General features: G+C 44.3%; 1 protein-coding gene across 1 annotated transcript in view; it reads left to right on the top strand.

The window, feature by feature from the left end:
* The window catches only part of BCAS3 (BCAS3 microtubule associated cell migration factor), a 464753-nt gene extending 448973 nt beyond the window's left edge, over positions 1-15780 (top strand). Inside the window, exon 23 of the mRNA XM_070931996.1 lies at positions 14846-15780. Coding sequence (XP_070788097.1) covers positions 14846-14940 — 95 coding nt within the window. The 3' untranslated portion in view covers positions 14941-15780. The remainder of the gene's footprint in view (positions 1-14845) is intronic.
* The last annotated feature ends 244 nt before the right edge of the window (positions 15781-16024 follow it).

The raw sequence follows: 16024 nt of genomic DNA on the forward strand, positions 1-16024 counted from the left end.
GACTTTTTGGTTTTTCTTTGAAGATGTTTCTCTTCTCATCCAAGAAGCTTCTTCAGGAGAGCTTCAAACATCTTCAAAGAAAAACCAGAAAGTCCAGTTGCCTTTTGAAACAAACACCTTCAGGACAACCATGACCTGAATGACTGAGAATCTCCATAGACCTCCAGTGTTGGAGCAACCACAAGTTCAGGAGATAAATCCTTCCACGGATGAATTGGTCTCACACTCAGGAAATTTCTCTTTAGTTGTAGGTATGGTCTCTCCTTAAAGACCTTCCACCATTACTTCTTTTCCTGCCCCCGGGTGTTTTGGAGAATAAGTCGATCCCCTCCTCTGTATGACAACCCACCCACCCACCCAAATATTGGAACTGCTCTCATGTCACCTCAGTCCTTCTCTTTGTTAGACTAGAGTCTAGACGTACCTCGCTTCCTCAGCCATGCATCGTATAATTTGGCTTCCAGCCCTCTAATCCAGGGGTCTCCAACCTTGGCAACTTTAAGACTTGTGGACTTCAACTCCCAGAATACCTCAGGCTGAGGAATTCTGGGAGTTGAAGTCCACAAGTCTTAAAGTTGCCAAGGTTGGAGACCCCAGCTCTAATCATCTTGGTTGCTCTTCTCTGCACTCTTTCTAGAGTCTCAACTTCTTTTTTTTTTTGTATTGTGACCAGAACTGGATGCCGTATTCCAGGTGCATAAATGTATAAATGGTATAAATGTATAAAAGGTGTATAAATGGTATTGTCACTTCTCGTGATGCCACAGTCTCCTGTTTTGTCTTACGGGAAGAGGTTTAGCCAGGGAATTGTTGGAAGAAGCGTCCATCTGGGTTCAGCTCCAAGTGGGAAGAAAGACACTGGAAACATGGAGACTGCTTGAAAAGATGGTTTAATGGTGGGCAGGACCACATGGATTTGAGGTCCTGGATAAAAAGAGGGAAGAGATGCTGAGAGTACCTGGGTTTGATGCCCACTCTGGGCTTTTGAATTTGAGCTTGTATTCTGATTGGTTGTCAGACTCCCATGGGGTCATGCAGGGGTAACTATGTAGGTTGTCTTTGTCCCAGGCTTGGTTGATTCTTGCTGGGTGATGATGTCATGAAAGATGTCTCCGTGGTCATGTGGCCAGCATGACTCAACGCCAAAGGCGCACGGAACGCTGTTCCCTTCCCACCAAAAGTGGTCCCTATTTTTCTACTTGCATTTTTTACCTGCTTTCGAACTGCTAGGTTGGCAGAAGCTGGAACAAGTCACGGGAGCTCACCCTGTTGCGTGGCACTAGGGATTTGAACTGCCGAACTGCCGACCTTTCAATCAACAAGCTCAGCGTCTTAGCCACTGAGCCACCGCGTCCCTCTTGTACAAAAAACTAGCCTCAGTACAAAAACCCAACTCAAAGTACCCTCAAGAAATGTCCATCTCCTACCAACTGGGAAGATGGAAGATTGTGGTTGAGGGCAAACCTCTTTGTTCCAGATTCTAGGGTGGCCCAATTTAATAATGTATTAATTTTGCATCTCCTCTCTTTGGGCAGAAGCTGGTCAGAGGGAGATCCAACCTGGAAATAATTAAGGGGGGACTTTTCTGGCAGTGAGAACGATTAACCAGTGGAACAACTTGCCTCCAGAAAGTATAGATGCTCCTCCAACACTGAAGGGTTTTAAGGAAAGATTGGACACCCATTTGCCCAGAATGATGCAATTGTGTCTCCTTTCCAGAGCAGGGAGTTGGAGCAGAAGACCTCCAAGCCCCACTCCCAGCCCCACACGCCCTATGATTCTATTCCTATTCTGGTTCGTTGCACAGCCAACCAGATGTTCAGGTTGGATTTGGCATTTTTATCCGCCTATTGAGTCCTTCTCAAGCACCTGGGATAAACAGATGTGGATGTTTTGTGGTGTTAAAAGAGTTATTATCACAGGATGGAAGCTGTTCTGGGTAAATCTGCCTTTTGCAATGGGGGGAAGGTGAATTTGTCAATGTCAAGTTGTTTGGGGATTGCATTCAAGACACCTATGATCTGTTCTAATACTGTTCTAAATCTATTCTTTTCTATTCTACATTTTATTCTATTCTATATTTTATTTTATTCTATTGTATATTGTATATTCTATTCTATTCTATTCTATTCTAAAAAGCCTTCAAGATCCCTTCCAATTATTCTCTTCTCTTCTCTTCTCTTCTCTTCTCTTCTCTTCTCTTCTCTTCTCTTCTCTATTCTACATTTTATTTTATTCTATTGTATATTCCATTCTATATTTTATTCTATTCTAGAAAACCTTCAAGGTCCATTCCAATTATTCTCTTCTCTTCTCTTCTCTTCTCTTCTCTTCTCTTCTCTTCTCTTCTCTTCTCTATTCTATTCTATTCTATTCTACATTTTATTTTATTCTATTGTATAATCTATTCTATATTTTATTCTATTCTAGAAAACCTTCAAGGTCCTTTCCAATTATTCTCTTCTCTTCTCTTCTCTTCTCTTCTCTTCTCTTCTCTTCTCTTCTCTTCTCTTCTCTTCTCTTCTCTTCCCTTCCCTTCCCTTCCCTTCCCTTCCCTTCCATTCCATTCCATTCCATTCCATTCCATTCTATTCTATTCTATTCTATTCTATTCTATTCTATATTTTATTTTATTATATTGTATATTGTATACGATATTCTATTCTATTCTAAAAGGCCTTCAAGGTCCCTTCCAATTATTCTCTTCTCTTCTCTTCTCTTCTCTTCTCTTCTCTTCTATATTTTATTTTATTCTATTGTATATTATATATATTCTATTCTATATTTTATTCTATTCTAGAAAACCTTCAAGGTCCGTTCCAATTATTCTCTTCTCTTCTCTTCTCTTCTCTTCTCTTCTCTTCTCTTCTCTTCTCTTCTCTTCTCTTCTATATTTTATTTTATTCTATTGTATATTATATATATTCTATTCTATATTTTATTCTATTCTAGAAAACCTTCAAGGTCCGTTCCAATTATTCTCTTCTCTTCTCTTCTCTTCTCTTCTCTTCTCTTCTCTTCTCTTCTCTTCTCTTCTCTTCTCTTCTCTTCTATTTTCTCTTCTAATTCTTTGAATCTTCTATTTGGTAGAGTATTATCTGTCCCCGTCCCGGGGAGACCCGACCTCCAAGCCATTTCTTGGCCAGGCCTTAGATTGCAGACCTCACCACCACCACGTGCCTTCATGCCTCTTGTGTGTCTGTCGGTTGTTTTCCATTCGAGCTACGGCTGGCACAGCAACCCCTGTCCTTTCAAGGGTTAATCAACGCCCCCCCCCACTCCTCCGCCCGACCTGTGCTGATCTTGTAGCTTTGGCGAGCCTTAATCCGTAAGCTTGATTACCTCCTAACCTCCCCGTCGCCTGACGCAGCAGGAGGTTGGGGTGGGGGTGGGGGGGCAGGGAGGGCGGGAGGCGAGGAATTATACAGTCGTTTTTGTGGCACGGTGCCCAGCGTGGCCTTAAGAAGGAGAAAGCCTTTCGAGAGAAGGAAAAGGGGGACAACCAGGGCCTGACCCCTCCCAAGGCAGCCGCAGAGGGGTCAGGCCCTGGTTGTCCCCCTTTTCCTCTCCTTCGGGGAGCAAAGGTGGGACAGGAGAGGGCAATGCCCTGGCTGTTAGGTGAGAGGTGGTTTTTTTTGACACCTCTCGGTCATCCGCGTGACCTTCTCCCCTCCCCAATTATTGCAGGCAGGTTGACCTGGACTTCACTTTGTTAAATCCACTTCGTTTCCACTTGACCGTTTCTGATGCCGCCGTCCGTCCGTCCGTCCGTCCGTCCGCCCCGGACATTCCCCAGGAGGTGACTTCCCCGGGGGAGAGCCTCTCCTTTAAGGATCAGATTCGCGGCTTCCAATAGAAGAGATCTATTTGTAGCTCAGGGTTGAACGGCGGGATCCTTGGAGCTCTTGGAGCTCGGTTGTTTTCTCGCAGACATTGCGTGACCCAGCTAGGTAGCCTCATCAGTGTAAAAGGGAGTGGGGTTCGGTCTCTGTAAATTGACAAGTTGGTTGCTCTGTCAGGGTTAGTGTTCTCAGTGGTTCTTTACTGTTAGATCAGCATTAAAGTCACATAATACATTTACAGATTAAAGTTACAGTACACTTATATTGCCTGGACAACATAGTTAGGCTCAAACAATATCCTAACAAACCCCACTCCCTTCTAACCCTGATGATGTTATCTAGTTGGGTCATGAAACGTCTTCAAGGAGCCAACCAAGTTCAGAGAGCACCAAGAATCCCACAGTGGTTGTCTTCCTCCCTCCTCCTCCTCTTCCTCCTCCTCTTCATCCTCCTCCTCTTCATCCTCCTCCACTTCATAAACACCACTCCCTTCTAGCCCTGATGATGTTATTTAGTTGGGTCATGAAACGTCTTCAAGGAGCCAACCAAGCTCAGAGGGCACCAAGGACCCCACAATGATTGTCTTCCTCCTCCTCCTCCTCCTCCTCCACCACCACCACCACCACCACCACCACCACCACCACCACCTCTTCCTCTTCCTCTTCCTCCATTTCATAAACACCACTCCCTCTAGCCCTGATGATGTTATCTAGGTGGGTCATGAAACATCTTCAAGGAGCCAACCAAGCTCAGAGAGTACCAAGAACCCCACAGTGATTGTTTTCCTCCCTCCTCCTCCTCTTCCTCCTCCTCCACTTCATAAACACCACTCCCTTCTAGCCCTGATGATGTTATTTAGTTGGGTCATGAAATGTCTGCAAGGAAACAACTAAGCTCAGAGAGCACCAAGGACCCCACAGTGATTGTCTTCCTCCTCCTCCTCCTCCTCCTCCTCCTCCTTCTCCTCCTCCTCCACCACCACCACCAACAACAACAACAACACCTCTTCCTCTTCCTCCTCCTCCATTTCATAAACACCACTCCCTCTAGCCCTGATGATGTTATTTAGTTGGGTCATGAAATGTCTGCAAGGAGCCAACCAAGCTCAGAGAGCACCAAGGACCCCACAGTGATTGTCTTCCTCCCTCCTCCTCCTCCTCCCCCCCTCCTCCTCTCTGCAACCCCCCCCTTCCCTTCTGGGGAATTCTGGGAGTTGAAGTCCGCCCGTCTTAAAGGGGCCAAGGTTGAGCATTCGTGGCCTGGAGCGTAATGTTTTGAACCGAAAACCTTCCTCCAGTGTTGGAAAAGAACTCTCCAGCTTGGCAGAGGATGACATTCCTGTGATTTTAGGAGAGCTGATGATATCGTTGGCCAATTTTAAGGGTGTGAATTACTTCCCCTGGAAGCGACATTTCGCCGCTGTGTTAGTGACACAACTTTCCTTTTAGCCAAAGTCTCGGATGAGCAGTTTGGGCCGCTCACCCCGAAGCATCCTTCAAAGCGATGCTCTTTCATTATGAAGTTGTTGTTTTTTTGTCTCTCCGTGTCTGGGTGTGTGCTGTTGTGCATGTGTGTGTGTAAACGGCAATCTCTTGTGGAAGCAGCAAAACCACACTCCGTTTTTCTCCTCCATTTCAAAGCAAACCTCACTGCTGTGGGTGTTCTCTCCCGTTTAACATGGGGTCCTTTTATCGCTTGGTAGCCCCTGGTGAAATTCAAGGCAGTAGGGTCCTTGGCTATTTGCCTGCAGGCCTTTTATTACCCAACTAGGTAACGTCATCAGTGCTGAAGGGGAGTGGGGCAGTGGTGAAATCTAAAATTTGTTACTACTGGTTCTGTGGGCGTGGCTTGGTGGGAGGGTAATGTGACTGGGTGGCCGTGGCCATTTTTTGTTTTTTTTTTTTTTTACTTTTAAAACCATTTTTTCTACAATCTCTTCGGCGAAGAGGTTGTTAAAAAATGCTTTCAAAAGATTCTGACGATCCCCAGCTGAGTTGCCTGAGGGCTTATTTTCAGGGGGGGTTAATTTTAGGGCATGCGCTCAAAAGCCCAATTGGGCTTATTATTATCAGGGGAGGTCTTATTTTCAGAGAAACAGGGTAGTCCTCACCTTACCACCATTCATTTAGTGACCATTTTAAGTTACAACAGCACCGAAGAGAGTGACGGACGGCCCGGTTTTACGACCGTTGTAGCATCCCCGTGATTCCGCCATCAAAATCAGGACGTTCGGCAAAACACGCGCGTCTTTACGACGGTCGCAGCGTCCCCCCCGGGTCACGCCATCCCCTTTTTGCGACCGTCCGATGAGCAAAGTCAACGGGGAAGCCAGGTTCACCGAGCAATTGCCTGATTCGCTGAACAGCTGTGGCGATTCGCTTAACAACCGTGGCCCAAAGAAAAGTCATACAAATGGGGCGCACCTCACTTAGCAACCGTTTTGCTTGGCAAGGGAAATTTGGTCGTAAGTCGAGGGCTACCTGTATTCAAGAGGTCCTGGCTCGGCAGGGGTTTGGGATGACGGGTGACCCTCCGTTGACCTCGGGGAGTGAAAGTCGCAGATCGGAAGTTCCTAGCGGAGAATAACAGCGGTTGACATGTTCTGATTTAAATAGCAATGCCGTCCGTTTAAAATATGGTTCATTCCTCGGTCAAACTGTCCTTACTCTGTTTAATTGAATTAAGATGGGTAAATGAGTGATATATGCAGGCCAGAGAGAAAGAGAAAACTGTTCCACAAATCTCCGTTATCCTTTCCCGGATGGTGTAAAACGAATCAATTAGAGGCATGTCAGAGCACCTTTTACACACATACGCACGCACGCAAGCACACAACACACAAACTTTTCCGGCTTTGAAATTTAAAACGAAAGAAGAATGAAACCATTTTTGTAACCCCGGTAGTTTTTTTTTTTTATTTGCGCTTCCCGTTTTGCTTCGAAGGAAGGAGAGCGGCTGGGCACCGCGGTGGGGTGGGCGGTGATCTTTCGTTTCCTTTTTCTGTGGTTTGGAAGATCTTGCCCGTTTCGCACAACCCCCTGCGCGTCTCGTTGGTGCACAAAACGAAAGGAAGGCAGCAGCGAAAGTTCCGTTCGGCACATCTCTAGCAAGGTTGAAATAAATAAATAAATAAATAAAGTGGGCGGGAAACGTCGGCTCTCTTGTCTACTTTTTTTTGCAGAAGAGCCCTGGGGGTGGCGTCAAGAGAGCCATCAGCCTAGAATCATTACGCTTTCACAAAGAGTCTATCTATCTATCTATCCTGTCTACCGATCATCCATCCATCCACCCATCCTATCTATCTATCTATCTATCTATCTATCTATCTATCATCTGTCTATCCATCATCCATCCATCCATCCTATCTATCTATCTATCTATCTATCTATCTATCTATCTATCTATCTATCATCTATAATCTCTATCCATCCATTCCATCCACCCATCCTATCTATCTATCTATCTATCTATCTATCTATCTATCATCTGTCTATCCATCATCCATCCATCCATCCTATCTATCTATCTATCTATCTATCTATCTATCTATCTATCTATCATCTATAATCTCTATCCATCCATTCCATCCACCCATCCTATCTATCTATCTATCTATCTATCTATCTATCATCTGTCTATCCATCATCCATCCATCCATCCTATCTATCTATCTATCTATCTATCTATCTATCTATCTATCTATCTATCATCTATAATCTCTATCCATCCATTCCATGCACCCATCCTATCTATCTATCTATCTATCTATCTATCTATCATCTGTCTATCCATCATCCATCCATCCATCCTATCTATCTATCTATCTATCTATCTATCTATCTATCTATCTATCTATCTATCTATCATCTATAATCTCTATCCATCCATTCCATCCACCCATCCTATCTATCTATCTATCTATCTATCTATCTATCATCTGTCTATCCATCATCCATCCATCCATCCTATCTATCTATCTATCTATCTATCTATCTATCTATCTATCTATCATCTATAATCTATCCATCCATTCCATGCACCCATCCTATCTATCTATCTATCTATCTATCATCTATAATCTCTATCCATCCATTCCATGCACCCATCCTATCTATCTATCTATCTATCTATCTATCTATCTATCTATCTATCATCTATAATCTCTATCCATCCATTCCATGCACCCATCCTATCTATCTATCTATCTATCTATCTATCTATCTATCTATCATCTGTCTATCCATCATCCATCCATCCATCCTATCTATCTATCTATCTATCTATCTATCTATCTATCTATCATCTATAATCTCTATCCATCCATTCCATGCACCCATCCTATCTATCTATCTATCTATCTATCTATCTATCTATCATCTGTCTATCCATCATCCATCCATCCATCCTATCTATCTATCTATCTATCTATCTATCTATCTATCTATCTATCATCTATAATCTATCCATCCATTCCATGCACCCATCCTATCTATCTATCATCTGTCTATCCATCATCCATCCATCCATCCACCCATCCTATCTATCTATCTATCTATCTATCTATCTATCTATCATCTATAATCTATCCATCCATTCCATGCACCCATCCTATCTATCTATCTATCTATCTATCTATCTATCATCTGTCTATCCATCATCCATCCATCCATCCACCCATCCTATCTATCTATCTATCTATCTATCTATCTATCTATCTATCTATCTATCTATCTATCCATCTATCCATCCATCCATCCATTCCATGCACCCATCCTATCTATCTATCTATCTATCTATCTATCATCTGTCTATCCATCATCCATCCATCCATCCACCCATCCTATCATCTATCTATCTATCTATCTATCTATCTATCTATCTATCTATCTATCATCTATAATCTCTATCCATCCATTCTATGCACCCATCCTATCTATCTATCATCTGTCTATCCATCATCCATCCATCCATCCACCCATCCTATCTATCTATCTATCTATCTATCTATCTATCTATCTATCTATCTATCTATTTATCGTCTATAATCTCTCTCTATCCATCCATTCCATCCACCCATCCTATCTATCTACCTATCTATCTATCATCCATCCATCCATCCATCCATCCATCCATCCACCCATCCTATCTATCTATCTATCTATCTATCTATCATCATCCATCCATCCACCCATCCTATCTATCTATCTATCTATCTATCTATCTATCTGTCATCTGTCTATCCATCATCCATCCATCCATCCTATCTATCTATCTATCTATCTATCTATCTATCTATCTATCCATCCATCCATCCATCCATCCATCCATCCATCCATCCATCCTATCCATCCATCCATCCATCCATCCATCCATCCATCCATCCTATCTATCCATCCATCCATCCATCCATCCATCCATCTATCTATCTATCTATCTATCTATCTATCTATCTATCTTGCATGAGGTAACAGAATATAGCATTCATGCATACAATTCATAAAAGCAGCATATAAAATGTTTATCCGAAATGCAAAACCCCAGAACAGTGAATTATGTTAAAAACTCACAATACAAATAATGCATAAAATTATGAATAAAATTAAATGATGTATGAGCAGTTACTGGAGTGAATAAACCTCTGGCCTGATATCTAAACCATTGAGACTTGTACAGCCGCCCTCTCGAGATAATTAATGTATTTCATGCAGGGATCCAGGGAATCTTCTGAGGGGGACCTTCCGCCCCAATACAATACAAAGTTTGCAGGACATTCACACAGTCACAGTTAGGATGATCAACCAGCTCCCATTTGTATTTCCAAAACAGGTAGTCCTCAACTTACAGCCACCATTGAGCCCAAAATTTCTGTTGCTAAGTGAGACAGTGAAGTAAATTTTGCCCAATTTTACGACCTTTCCTGTCGGTCAATAATTACGTGTTTCGCTGCAATTGTTAAGTTAGTAACATGGCTGTTAAGTGAATCTGGCTTCCCCGTTGACTTTGCTTTTGAGAAGGTCACAAAAGGGGAATCACATGACGCCGGGACATTGCAACCGTCATAAATACGAGTCAGTTACCAAGCGCCTGAATTTTCATCACGTGACCAAGGAAGATGATATGGAGATGGTCATCAGCGTGAAAAGCGGTCGTAAGTCACTGTTTTCAGTGCCGCCGTAACTTTGAGCAGTCACTAAATGAACGGTTGTAAGTCGAGGACTACCTTTTCGGCAGCTGCCATGGTTGGTTCGGATAGAGGCCGTTCTTCAATTACTCACCGATCACCACGGGCACCGTGTGACTGAATCATGACATCGTGAGCGGCCCTTGCTGCTCTCTGAGCTTGGTTGCTTCCTTGCAGGCGTTTCATTACCCAACAAGGTAACATTATCAGTGCCAGAAGGGAGTGGGGATTGCAGGAAGGAGGAGGAGGAGGAGCAGGAAGGACTATGGGGTCCAGTGGTGGGTTCCTCCCGGTTCGGTCCAGTTCGGCAGAGCCGGTGACGATATGACGTCACCGAACCGGTTCTTCCCCCCCACTCTCCCCCCCCCATGTTATTCTTACCTTTTATTTGGCCCCACCCCCAATCTATTGCTGCCTCCTGAGTCCCAGCTGATGACTAGAGGGAAAAAAACTGTTGAAACTCTTGCCGCGGGGCTTCAAAGGGCCGCCCTACAGCTGATCAGTGTTAAAAGCAAACAAATGAGTCGGGTTGTAAGTGCGAGGACCTTCCAGAAATGACTCTGACCAGCTACCCACGCCCACCTAGTCACATGACCTCCAAGCCACACCCACAAAATAAGCCACGCCCACAGAACCAGTAGTAAAAAAATTTAGAACCCACCCCTGATGGGGTCCTCTGTGCTCTCTGAGCTTGGTTGCTTCTTTGAAGACGTTTCATTACCCATGTAGGTAACATCATCAGTGCTACCTGACATCTTAGGAGCCAGTTACCAAAAGCCTGAATTTTGATCACAAAATGGGGATGCTGTAATGGTTGTAAGTGTGAAAAACGGTCATAAGCCGCTTTTTTCAGTCCTATTGTAACCTCGGTCACTAAGCGAACTGTTGTACGTCAAAGACTATCTGTCGATAATCCCCCCCCCACACACCAGCAGGATCTATGAAGTCTGGCAGCTTTTCAGTGTTTTGGATGCCATCTGAATTTATGGCCTCCTTAGAAAAGCCATCAGGGTGTATATATAACAGGCGGGCGGCTTGCGGCCTCTTGCCAAGGTTTTGAGTTGTGCAAACACACAGCCTGCAAACGGTTTAGGTGACAAATCTGTCACATTTGTCCTGCACTTCGAGAGATTGGGAGAAAGGGGGGCTGCGGGGGGGACCCCGGCGTCCAAATCCTCTCTTGTAATTGTGTGACAAATCGGATTCCTGGATTGCGACTGGAAAGCTCTACACAAATGGTGTGTGGCCCATTAATTTCATCACCCACGGTCTTGCGGGCAGGCCAGATGGGTTGCCGCGAAACGGCCTCGTTCCCGTTGCCGCGAACACGTCTCGTCTGGGGGACGGGGGGGGGGAAAGAAGATTGGAGAGCAATTTCACAGGTTTTTGGGTGTTGTTTTTTTTTTTTCATTAGTTAATCTGTGCTAGAGAGAGGCTTCGAAGATCCCATCGGTTTAAGTCACTCGGTATTTGTGAAATTCCTGGCGCATCGTGCGAAAAGCTGATTTCCCATCCAAGCTGCCACGCTGGACCTTAAGACGGACAGTGGTTAAAATTGGGGGAATGGGGAAAACGTCAGCCTGGCTTCGTTTTAAATCTGGTTGTTTTTTTTTTTTTTTTTTAGTTTGTGTTGAGATCAGGGGTGTCAAACTCATTTTTCCTTAGTTCTAGGTTGCTTCTCTCCTTGCTTAGTTTCCATCCGTTGCTTCTTCTCCTGCTTTCAGGTGCTTTGGAGAATAGCTTGGCTCCCTCTTCTTTGGGGCAGCCCCTGAGATACTGGAACACTGCTATTATGTCTCCCCTAGTCCTTCTTTTCATCAAAGTAGACCAGTGGTGGGTTCCTCCCGGTTTGGCCCGGTTCTCACGAGCCGGTAGCAGTGACGATATGATGTCACCGAACCGATTCTTCCACTCACCCACCCCCCGCGTTATTCTTACCTTTTATTTGGCCCCACCCCAATCCATTGCTGCCTCCTGAGTCCCAGCTGATGGCTAGGAGGAAAAAAACTGTTTAAACTCTTGCCGGGGCTTCAAAGGGCCGCCCTACAGCTGATCAGTGTTAAAAGAAAACAAATGAGTAGACCAGTGCCTGCAAAAATAAATGGGTAGATCAGTGCCTACAAAAATACATGAGTAGACCAGTGCCTGCAAGAATAAATGGGTAGACCAGTGCCTGCAAAAATAAATGGTAGACCAGTGCCTGCAAAAATACCTCTGCTAAATCCTAAAGAATTGTCACATGACCATCAAGCCACGCCCACAAAATAAGCCACGCCTACAGAACCGGTAGTAAAAAATTTTAGAACCCACCCCTGAAGTAGACATTCATGGCACCACAAAACAGTCCAGTGCCTAGTCCATATGCTCCTCAGAGCCCTGCAGGATATTTGCCATATTCACATCCTCCAAGTTACACGCCTCACCCACAGATGCAACAAGGTATTTTTCTTCTTTTCAGAGCATGCTAAATTGTTCCATATGCACTTGGTTAAAGGAATAATGTCTTGATTAAGATAATAGTTTTTAATGGTACCAATCGTTAAAGAGTTGGAGTTTGTGTGAGAGAAGTAACGGATTATGTGCTATGCTCACTTTGGCACCTACCTTATTCAGTGCTATCATGCAGTCCATGGCAGATTATTAAAATGGGAATCCTAAATCCCAGCTGATGACTAGAGGGACAAAAACTGTTTAAACTCTTGCCGCGGGGCTTCAAAGGGCCGCCCTACAGCTGATCAGTGTTAAAAGAAAACAAATGAGTAGACCGGTGCCTGCAAAAGTACATGAGTAGATCAGTGCCTGCAAAAATAAATGGGTAGACCAGTGCCTGCAAAAAATAAATGGGTAGACCGGTACAGCTCTGCAAGCAGTTAAAAGCCTGGTAGACCAGAACCTCTGCTAAATCCTAAATAATTGTCACATGACCATCAAGCCACGCCCACAAAATAAGCCACGCCCACAGAACTGTAGTAAATAATTTTAGAACCCACCCCTGAAGTAGACCTACCCAATTCCTGCAACATTTCTTTATATGTTTTAGCCTCCAGCCCCCTAATCATCTTCGTTGCTCTTCTCTGCACCCTTTCCAGAGTCTCCGCATCTTTTTTTACCTTGTGGCGAGCAAAACTGGAAGCAATATTGCAAGTGTGGCCTTACCAAGGCACTCAGGTTGAACTGTGGGGTCCATGGTACTCTCGGAGCTTGGTTGTTTTCTTGCAGAGGTTTCGTGACCCAACTAGATAGCATCATCGGTGGTGGCAGTGAGAGATAGCACTGATGGCATTACCTAGTTGGGTCGTGAAAGGCCTACAAAAAAAACAACTAAGTTCACAGAATAGACCTCACAGAATAGATCTTTCTTCTGATGTGGCCTAGCCCACTTGAAGGACGATACTTTATGAGGAATTCAGATATCTGGGTTTACCTCAGATAAGACCCTATATAACAGGGGTGTCGAACTCAAGGCCTGGGGGCTAGATCCGGCCAGTGGAGTCTGGATCCGCCCTGGAAACAGCGGGGAACTGGCCCACAGTGCCTCTGCCACCTCTGCCGCGGTACCGCTGCCAGCGAAAACAGAACTCGGGAGGGCCACATGCGGCCTTCTTTTCGCTGGCAGAGGGTTGCAGGAAGCAATCGCAGCCATAAACAGCTTGGGAACCCGATTTCTCTGGCAAAGTCAGTGGTGGGTTTCAAATTTTTTTACTATCGGTTCTGTGGGTGTGGCTTGGTGGGCGTGGCATAGCTTGGTGGGCGTGGCTTGGAGGGCATGGCAGGGGAAGGATACTGTAAAATCTCCATTCCCTCTCCAATCCAGGGGGAAGGATACTGCAAAATCCCCATTTCCTCCCGATCAGCTGGGAATTGTGAGGCAGAGAATAGATGGGGGCAAGGCCAGTCAGAATTTTTACTACCGGTTCTCCGAACTACTCAAAATTTCCGCTACCGGTTCGCCAGAACTGGTCAGAACCTGCTGAAACCCACCTCTGGGCAAAGTGCCGCCACAGATGCCCCCGACACGAGTGACAGCGAAGTGGCCACGTCCACTCCGTCCGTCTCCCGCGAGGTCAAACACAACCCTGATATGGCCCTCAATGAAATCAAGTTTGACACCCCCGATTTAGATTGTTAAAGAGAATTAGGGAACGGACGAGTATCTAGTGATTATCTGCGCTTGTTTTTTTTTAAATTTTCATTATAAGCAACTCAAGATCTTGGACAATGGAGGAGTGTATGAGCTGAAATAATAAATACAGGTAGTTCTCGGCTTATAACTCAAATCAAACCATTCATTTAATCACCATTCAAAGTTACAAAGGCCCTGAAAAAAGTGACTTGTGAGCATTGTTCGCACTTACGACCATTGCAGCCATCCCCGTGGTCAAAATTCGGGCAACTGGCATGTGTTTATGACGGTTGTACTGTTCCGGGGTCATATGAGCCCCTTTTGCGATCTTCTGACAATTAAAGTCAACGGGGACCCCAGATTCACTTAACGGCTGTGTTACTAACTCAACAACTGCAGGGATTCCCTTGACAACTGTGTCAAGAAAGGTCGTAAAATGGAGCAAAATCCACTTAAAAACTGTCTTACTTAGCAACGGAAATTTTGGGTTCAGTTATTGGTTGTAAGTCGAGAACTAAATACATAAATGAATTTTAATAAATATTTTAGGCAATGATATATAACGTTCTGATACTTTTATGATGTACCCACATTTTCTTTTCTTTTTTCTTTTCTCTTTTCTCTTTTCTCTTTTCTCTTTTTTCTTTTTCTCTTTTCTCTTTTCTGTCTTCTTTTCTTTTACGTCTTCATCATTTACAGACCAGGAGTTCGCCGTGTGTCAGCTCTCCAGTCTTTACTGTCTCTCTCAGCTAAACTACTCATCAACCGATGCACATAAACCATGGGATTTGTAGTCCCGCAGTACTCAAAAGACCACAACCTATCAATCCCGCCCCAAGATGAATCCACAAAGTTTAGCTTTGTGAAAACCGTTTTGCTTTCTTTTACAAGAAGACTGAAACCTACCCAAGAACGAGCCGATATACAAAATGAAATTGAATGGAGTCAGATTTAAGAGTGGATTGAAGTGAAACCAGTGACTGCTTATTTATTTCCATAATGCATCATAACTTGGAGCAGAACATAAATAATATGTGTATATCTATAGCATATATAATAACTTATATTCGTATGAAAGGAAATACAGGTAGTCCTTGACTTAGAAACGGTTCATTAAAGTGACTATTCATTAAAGTGACGGTTTGAAGTCACTGTGGCACCGAAAAAAAGTGATCCATGATCGTTTTTCATACTTAGGACCCCGCATCACGTGATCAAAATTCAGATGCTTGACAGCTGACTCATATTTACGACGGTTGCTGTGTCCTGGGATCATGTCGTCCCCTTTTTTTGCAACCTCGAGGAGGAAACCAGATTCACTTAACAACCGGGTGACCAATTTAAGAACTGCCGTGATTTCACTTAAGAAATGTGGCGAGAAAACTCGTAAAACGGACCTGACGACACGACATTTGGGGCTCAATTTTTGGCCGTAAATTGAGGACTTCCTGTACTTACTTTAACCCGCGCTGCTAATTTTAATCTTTGACTTAACGGGTTAGCGCTCTCATCACCGTTTTAATCGTTTCGTATGGTTAATTACGGCGTCGTAAACCGCCCCCCCCGGATTCGCACAATAGCGCGAGGGGGCCGCTTATAAATTTAATAAATAAAATGAACGAATGATCTGTCAATTGTCCTTGGAAGGCTCAATCCTTTAAAAACCTCCTGCTCGGCGCATCCCGGCGCCCCTTTAAGCATTAACCATATATTGATTTTTAATTCAATCTGCGCCCAGGGAATAAAAGTGCACGCAGCAGACAGCAGAATGGAAGTGCCAGGGTGGTTTACGATCAAGCTGCCATGTCACGTTGCCGGAAAGCTGTTAAGCACTCCAGTTCATTGTGTCTGAACCTCACCCTTAAGTGCCATTTGTCC

Source organism: Pituophis catenifer, unplaced genomic scaffold (genome assembly GCF_029215685.1).
Source record: "Pituophis catenifer annectens isolate HBS135680 unplaced genomic scaffold, rPitCat1.0.hap2 SCAF_1, whole genome shotgun sequence".
Classification (NCBI taxonomy): domain Eukaryota; kingdom Metazoa; phylum Chordata; class Lepidosauria; order Squamata; family Colubridae; genus Pituophis; species Pituophis catenifer.